This window comes from Pinus tabuliformis, chromosome 1_2, assembly GCF_031772625.1.
Source record: "Pinus tabuliformis cultivar Carrire ecotype Pingquan chromosome 1_2, CPIR1, whole genome shotgun sequence".
Classification (NCBI taxonomy): domain Eukaryota; kingdom Viridiplantae; phylum Streptophyta; class Pinopsida; order Pinales; family Pinaceae; genus Pinus; species Pinus tabuliformis.
The window spans coordinates 99,300,858-99,309,196 of record NC_142298.1 but is presented as its reverse complement, the minus strand read 5'-3'; the positions used below and the strand labels follow the sequence as shown (position 1 = coordinate 99,309,196).

At 37.7% G+C, this 8,339-nt stretch overlaps 1 protein-coding gene across 1 annotated transcript; it reads right to left on the bottom strand.

Annotated features, from left to right (window-relative positions):
- Nucleotides 1–1,802: 1,802 nt before the first annotated feature.
- LOC149204671 (glutathione S-transferase U17-like) lies at nt 1,803–3,102 on the bottom strand. Its single transcript, XM_089393345.1, has 2 exons — nt 2,707–3,102; nt 1,803–2,562 (listed from the first exon to the last, which is right to left on the bottom strand). Exons 1-2 carry the CDS (start codon nt 3,037–3,039, stop codon nt 2,191–2,193), a joined length of 705 nt encoding a protein of 234 aa, XP_089249471.1. The 5' UTR covers nt 3,040–3,102; the 3' UTR covers nt 1,803–2,190.
- Between the last annotated feature and the right edge of the window lie 5,237 nt (nt 3,103–8,339).

Sequence of the window (8,339 nt, the reverse complement as noted above, 5' to 3'; positions counted from 1 at the left end):
CTTCTTGTTGGAACTAATCAATTTCTTTGCTCAGTTAGCACTTACTAGTGAAATTTTTTACTTGCATTTATGCGCATTAATGGTGAATGATTTTTCCATCCTTAACAAGCCAACACCAGTTGGCTCTCCGTATGAATATTACATCTCACATGTACATGTATGGACTTTCAAACACAGCTCCACATACATCAATGTGAACTGCATCTAGTTCTACTTCATAAATCAAAGCAACATTGATAGACAATCTAATTTTACATTAATTACCTTCAACATTGCATCCTTATTTACCCATCCCAATGGATATGGTCTGAGATGATCACGAACTTCCAATCCCAATTTCTTAACCCGCTCTACTGCAATGAGATTCATTTGCAATCTTGAGTCAAACAAGGTATCAATTTTTGTCTTCTTAACATGTATCTTTATGTGGAAGAGTTTGGTCATTTATTTCCCTTCATGTTGCGGGAAGCTACTCAAATTCACCTCCTTCTACATTGACATACACACAATCTTTTCAACGACATCTGATTTTCTTTCAACTTCATTGCTTCAATCGGTGGCCATGGAGTTCTTCTTATTATCAAGGAAAATTTTAAGGATGGAAGTTTATCTTTAAGTTTAGAAACCTTTGTGAATCTTATTAGTCCCTAATATGCAAATTGTAAAAATTTTGGTGATATTTTCGTAGAAATATGTTGATTTCCAATGGTTTTAAATTAGTCTATATAATATTTTCGTGATTTTTAAGGTAAAATAATGGTGTAATATAAAATTTTGGCGAATCATTTTAGAAAAATATGGAAATTTACGAACCTTTTTTTTTTGGAAAAAGCATGGAAAATTAGCCCACCTGCGAATATTAGCCCCTAAAATTTTCCCTGCTTATTATTATCATTCTTTTGGTTCGTTAGGCTAATCTCCAGACGCAACTTCCAACACATATAAAAAAATCAAATTTTGTCAATACCACGTAGTTTTCCAAAAAATTCCATCCATCATGAAATTCATAGACTTAGCTTCTAAAATACATGCTTCTTTTACCATTTTCAAGCATATAATCATTACCTCAATGTGTGTACCCATCAAATTAACATTTTTAGACCAATTAAACTTTAGATTTCTCTTAAGATTTTCAAAAGAAAATCCCAATTTGCTCAATTATCAGCTCTACACTTTCATAATTTGGCTCAATAATACCAATATATAACTACATATCTTAATCACCCATGCTTCTGTAAATCATATACCATTGAAATTAACTATATTTAACTAGTTTTCAACATCACAATTTTTTAATTCAAACATTTTTCTAAAATATTTAATTTAAACAATGTTTTGCATGGGACATATAACTTTTCTTCTACATTTATTTATAACTCACAAAAATATTATAACCTTCACTATAAAATCACATCATAATCATAAGAATTCTAACTTTTCCTTACTTTAACTTAAAAATCATATATATGTTTTCACACATTCAAAACAACTATAATATATATGAAACTTCTTAAATATTAAATGAAACTGAAGCTTCATATTTATTATAATAACAAGCACTATGAACTTAAATTATAATAAAAAAAATGCCAAAAGATAAGATTTTCTATTAAAATATAATAATAATTATAAAAACGATGCACATTAAAAATTATCATATATATCACCTTAAAAAAATAATCAATAAAATCCAATCAAACTGTAAATTTAATATTTCATATTCCGTACATCCTCTTCCATTCAAACATAATAATAATGATGTTACGTATGAAAAAATCAATTTCAATGAAATCCAGGGCAACTTTAAAATTAATATTTCACATCCGTAGTCAAATATATCTAGAAAGTCACGGAGAAATTGGTAAAGCGCTAAAGGTGACATTTTACCGAATCTTGTGATTTACGATGACTCAAGAGCTTGAACCAACCACATAATTTGAAGCCCAGATGCCTCTCACATTCTGGATGGTTTTCAAAATGCAACAAGGTCCCATATAAGTTTATTCCAGCAAGATTTGGATTTGATGCGACACTTTATGGCGGCTATAGAGCACCTTTCCACAAAACATTATTCAGACTGATTAACATAAAACAGCTATACTTCAATACCAGTTGAATAAAATGACAAAGCACTCTCTTAAATATAATCTCTCTGCCTGTCCTCAGTTTATAAGGCCGGCATGGTTTCCCCTAATTATTAGTAGGTGGTGAAATCATCATGGCTCTCCTAACCAATATATATTCCGCCGGATCTGGCATCACTTCTTTCACTACATCGGATTCACAGAATCGATTCATCCATCCGCTCAACAACGGCATTTTCTCTGGATCTATTAAAACGCTATCGGTAGCCTTCTCGACGGCTTTGATAAACGCCGACAAACCACCCAAAGCGATGTCAATGAAGCCGATCTCATCCCCTCCAAAATATGGTTTTCCTGCAAAGCAGTCGTTGGTTCGCAGAGCCTCCTCTATCAAAAGAAAATTTGTAACGGTAACTTCCACTTCTTTCTGTCGCTGCTCGCCTTGCCCAAAGAAAGCTGCTCGCATAGATGGATAGAGCTGAACGTACACATTGAAACCATGAGTATATTGGTAACGGAATAGAAAAAACATAATTGGAACTTTCGAAGACACAAATTCCAGGCAAGGAAAGGGTTGATAAGATATAACTGCACGGGATTACTAATGAAAGAATTAAATTACCTCATGGTCTACAAAGGCAGCCCAGAAGCGAGCAATGGCTCGGTCATATGGATCTTTGGGCATAAGATTCGGTGTCTTATTGCCCCATGCATCCTCGATGTATTGCACAATAATCATGGATTCAGAAACAGGCTTTCCATTATGGATAAGCACTGGAATTTTCTTGTGAACAGGGTTTGATTTCAGCAGCAACTCACTTTTAGACTGCAAATTCTCTTGGATGAATTCGTAATCGATACCTTTAAGGGCCAGAGCAATGCAAACACGCACCACGAAGGGACTGAGAGTCACACCTAGCAGCTTTACTTGCCCCTTTTCTCCCTCCGTTGCCATTTCAGTAAAAATGTATTTGGAGTTTTATGTGTTTGCCTCTTCTACCTCGGATATGCTATTATGCTAAATGCCCCCGACTACTATATATCACACCACGAAGAGTCCCGAACTTGCACGAGACAACTACGACTAAAAATCCTATTAAAGTTAAAATTAAAGACCACAGACGTAATGAGTGATTTCACTTGATCGTCTCTGCTTCGTATGGTCAAAACAATTTTCAAATGAAGTTGCTACCTTAATTCTCAAGCAATTTTGAATCCGGCTTTATCCCTTTTACTTGAGTTTTTCCTTTGATTTCTCGGTCAGATTCGGTTGCCTACTATTGGTAGTATTGTCTCATCGCTGAGGTCATCTCAAAACCCCGAGGGAGATCCGATTAATTGGAGATCAATGACCCAAGAAGCAGAGATCTTTGAATCTTTGAAGTACGAGCGAATGTTTGGTACTAATGAGTTGATAACTGAAGAGGAGTTTAGGTTGAACTTATGTAAGATTGTGTGATTGACCATCTAAAATGTGTGACTGAGGATAGAGAAAATACCATTTAGAAAAATTGAGAGAAGTAGCGATTGCATTGTCAATAGTAGCATGGTGGGCACAAGCATTAATCTCATGGTGGGTCAAGGTAGTACTAAGGTAGCCCGTTAGTATTAGATGCCAAATATGGAGAAGAGAGTGTGAATTTGTGGGGAAAAATGTTAATAGGTTTAAATTAAATGTTGAATTTACATGGAAGTGATATAATAAAAATAGCAAATAAGTGGTGTAATAGATTTTTTTCCTTTATTAGAAAAAACCAAAAAATTACAACAAAATATTTTCATAATTAAGAAAGTATTTTAATACTTATATATTAATAATAATAAAAAATTCAAAATAGAATAGGTAGTTGTTGGGAAGGTAGAGGAGACAAAACACACGAGTTGTGACTCTTTTATTGATCACATAAAACTTGATTCTTACAATGAAGGGTATTTAACCTTCTCGACTAGCGACTCGCCTAAAATATCTTGACATGCACACACACTTAACTTAGTTAACTCACACTCTAAATATGAACTGCACTTAACACTTCATCCATCACTCGACTTGACACAACGCTCAATGATCAACACTCAACACTCAGTTAACTGAAACACTCGCCCTTAATTACGACCGTATGACTCAACATAACTTAACATGACTCAACTATGCCTACTAGGCTTACAATAGAAATTGGCTCAATTATCACTGAAACATGTTTGTTGGTATGTCTCAGCTAGGCTTACAATGACTCAAGACTTTCACAATTTTGCATTTTCCTTTTCTCTTCTTCCAAATTTTAAATCCTCGAAATTGCTTCATTCTCTGTTGTGGGTTCTTGTTGTAGGCTCCATATTTCTTTACTTGTTGTTGCTGCAATTTTCTTTGACTTGTCTCGAACTTGTGTTGAAACACAATGTAATCTTGTCTACTAGACATTCCTTTTCAAATATTCGTTTAACCATGGACTGCTTCCACAACATTGCATCTTCAAACTGTCTTATTTGCTCTACTTCTTGCGCTTCATATACCTGTCTTTCTTTCTGCCATATTTCCGGATAGCAAAATTGTATCTCTACTTGACTCCATTGTTGAAAAATGGTTTCAATGCATTCATCTTTTCCTTTCATATCATTCTTTTCACTTTCATCATCAGTTACTGCTGCTTTTTCCTTGTAATCTGCACACTCAAGATCATCATTCACCATTTCATTAAATTATGTTATTCCAGCTTCTGCTTTAAGACTCAAATCAATTTGTTCTATTGGTTTTTGAATCCATTCTTCAATGAGCTTCAAATCTGCATCAAACTTATTAACAACCTTTCTTTCAACTTTTGTTCCCATGCCATTTTGAACACCTGCATATTCAAAAACAATGTTAAAAACATCTTTCATCTAACTCTCTTCAATGAGAGTTTCCAGCTCTAGATTTGCCTTCTTTTCAACTTCATGGACGTTGTATTCCACTATTATGTTGTTAATGGATATTTTCATCAAAAAATCTTCAATCGCTTTATCCTCTTCTTGATCATTTGTTGCTGCTATATCACATACTGTTTCATATCTTGCTGTTATAATGGAAGCTTCACCCTTCAATGCTTCATCAAACATGGCACTTACCATATTGCCACAATCAATCCTTGTTTCAAAAAAGAAACAACACATATCATCAACATAATGTTCATCCACACTATGGTGGGATATCTAAGCATCCATGTGCTCATTGTCAATTTTATTGACAATTTCAACTCCACCAAATCCATCAGTTGCGGCTAGATCCACCAATTCACATATAACTTTGTAGTCATCATCCACGTGTCTCATCACAGTGGAATTCACCATCATCTGTATCGTCCACATTACAGTGGAGTCCTTGAGCATTTATTTTCTCTTGCTTTATTTCACATACAGAGGTTACTACTTCTCTCTCTGCATTCTTTATTGCATCGTCTTCATCCATATGCATGCTTTCATAATGGGTTTCAAGTTTATGGTCTTGACAACCATCATCCACTTTTGAGTGGGGTTCTCCAAGATTTGCTTTCCTCTCAGAGTCTTGCTCATATACTCTCACATCTGCAACTCACTTCTTTGCTTGTGACATAACTTGTTGCATGTCACTCCCCCTTGCACCAAATTCTTCTTCGTCTTTTGCTAAACTTCTTAGTTCCTCGATTGCGACCTGAACCTCTCTAACCATGGCAATGATCTTTGCCTCTTCTTTTTTATTTCTTTTCTTAATATACTTCAGTGATCTGATATTCACCCTATGAGTGACATCAGTTAAAGATTTATTGTTTAAAGGTATTACAGACTCATGTGTTGGTGTGTGTGTTCTGTGTTATTGAAGCAACGGATCGATCAGATTGCCAATACATAGATAGTAAAATGGAAAGACAACAAAGAAATGCAGTAAGCAAAGACACAAACAATTTTTAATAAGGAGTTCACCCTATTTTCCTTGGGCTACGTCTCCGGTCCAGCTTTCAGTGGTGGCCTTGTTTTATTGTGCCTTTAAGCAGAGAATTACAACGCAGGGACTCAATGTGAGTTCTCCTGAAGCAGGTATGCTTGGCAGGGTGGTTCTTGGATTCCCCAAGCCACTGGAGTACACAGACTCTTTTTCTTCCTACCAGCTCTGTGACCTTCTGGTCCACAGTGGCAAGAGCCCAATGTGGTGCTCAGCCCGGGCAGATCCTCTATGGGATGGCTCGAATTCCTCAAGCCTCTAGTGCTCGATGCTGCCGCTGGTCAGCTTGGCCCTCTGTCCCTTCCTGCTTTTCTCTTGCTTTACTGCCTTCTCTCTGTGTATTTCGTCCTCCTCTCGGGATTCTGGTCTTTCCTCATCTCTCAGACTTCCCTCATCCATTATGTTTCATTGTTCATGGTTTTTAGCCATTCGAACTCATACCAATTCAGTTCCTCTTCCACCACTGTCGATTCACCTTCTGCAGCTGCGCTTGGAGTTCCCTGTTTGGCATCAGCATGAACGCTCAGGGAGTGGCCACGTGTCCTCCTCTAAATGACGCCAGCTTGCTTTTTCGGTTCATTTCTTTCAGTTACGTCGTGGATGCATTCTTCCTCCATGGTGGTGGTCAAACGGATTCCAAATCTTCACAAATCGTGGCGTAATCCTTCGTTGATTCCGCTTCCTCCATCGGGTTTGATCTCAGCCGTCCAATCTGGGGGCCTCCAGATCCGACGCCATACACACGTCCCGCGCAATTGACTTGCTCGACCGATAACGCGCGATCAATGGCGGTTTTCTCTCACCTCCGCTCGCCACACATTGATCGTTGAGTGGGATTGCTCCATCCTCATCCAAAACCATTTACCATTTGAGGGCACCCCGATCAATACCGCCGGTTTCCAGAGCGTGGGTCCCGCCTTGTACGTTTAGCGCTTTTGCCTTTTTGCCCGCGGTTCTCTGGTTTTCGACGTGACCAAGTGCTCGGGCTTCCCCCATTATGACCCTGTTTGCCCAGCGCGCATCAAAATCCACCTCTGTTTCCTGATCCGAGCCTCCAAGGGGCTAATTCGACCTCCCACGCAGTCTCCATGGGCCTCGGTCAGCGCACTTTGACCGAGGTCCTCATCGTTCCACGTTGGCTGCCATTGCCACTGGTTCAAGGGTGTTTTGATCACAATTTTGAATTCTTTGAGATTTGTTTTGACTTGATACAGTCATGGTTCTTTGACAGTTCTTGATGGATCTGATTCGGATCATGGCCTTCCCACTGAAAAAGCTTTTATACCACCAAAAGTTGGTTTTATTTCAAGCATCGACTAATTGAGGATATTGTTGTCTCACTTGTCCAATCTCAATCCACTTTGCACTTCTTGGCTTCGAACCTTTGAGTCCAATTCTGAGGTACTCAAAATCACCTCTGTGCGTTGTCCTTACCTTCCTGTCCAGCACTGTGTCTTCCTACAATTCATTAAGATATTCAGGTAGCAGGTCATCAATAGAAGGCAATTGACTTTGCTCTTCAGGGTCCTCAATCATTGAAGTTTCAAACAATCTCAAGCAATCTGCATTTACGACTGAGTAGATGTACATGTAAGCTGGTAGATCAAGGCGAAAAGCATTTTCACCAATCTTCTCAAGTATCTTGAAGGGTCCATACCTAATAGGCTTTAGCTTTTTACCTTCACCTTGCATCCTATCATTGCTGATATATAACCAGACCTGGTCTCCAACTTGAAAGCTATGCTCCATCCGATGCTTATCATGCCTAGCCTTGTACTTGGCTTGGCTCTTTTCCAGTTGTTCCTGTACTGATCTTTTCCTTCAAGGTGTCAAAGGCTTTCTAATGTTTGCCTCCCCACTGAAACACCTTGTTCAATCATGTTAAAGCATGTAAGGGAGCTGCAATTGAGGAAAAATTAGAAATGAACTTCCTCCAATATTGTGCTACTCCTAAGAAGCTTCTCACTTCTATAACAGACTTGGGTTTAGGCCAGTTTACAATGACTGCAACTTTAGAGGGATCTATTTTCAGTTCACCATCCCCTACTATGTGACCCAAATAGTTTAGAGATATTTTGCCAAATTCACATTTTGAGAGTTTAACATAAAGTTTTTCTCTTTTCAAAACATCTAATGTCTGCTTAACATGCTTTAAATGCTCTTCCCACATTTTACTAAAAATTGGAATGTCATCTAGGTACACAATAACAAAATCATCAAGAAAAGGTCTAATTACATCATTCATTAATCTCATGAAAGTAGCAGGAGCATTGGTCAACCCAAAAGGCATAACCAGCCACTCA

Coding starts and splice junctions, on each gene's coding strand:
- LOC149204671 (XM_089393345.1), bottom strand. CDS start 3,039: ATGGCAACGGAGGGAGAAAAGGGGCAAGTAAAGCTGCTAGGTGTGACT. Junction 2,563..2,706: donor CTGCCTTTGTAGACCATGAG/GTAATTTAATTC, acceptor GTGTACGTTCAG/CTCTATCCATCTATGCGAGC.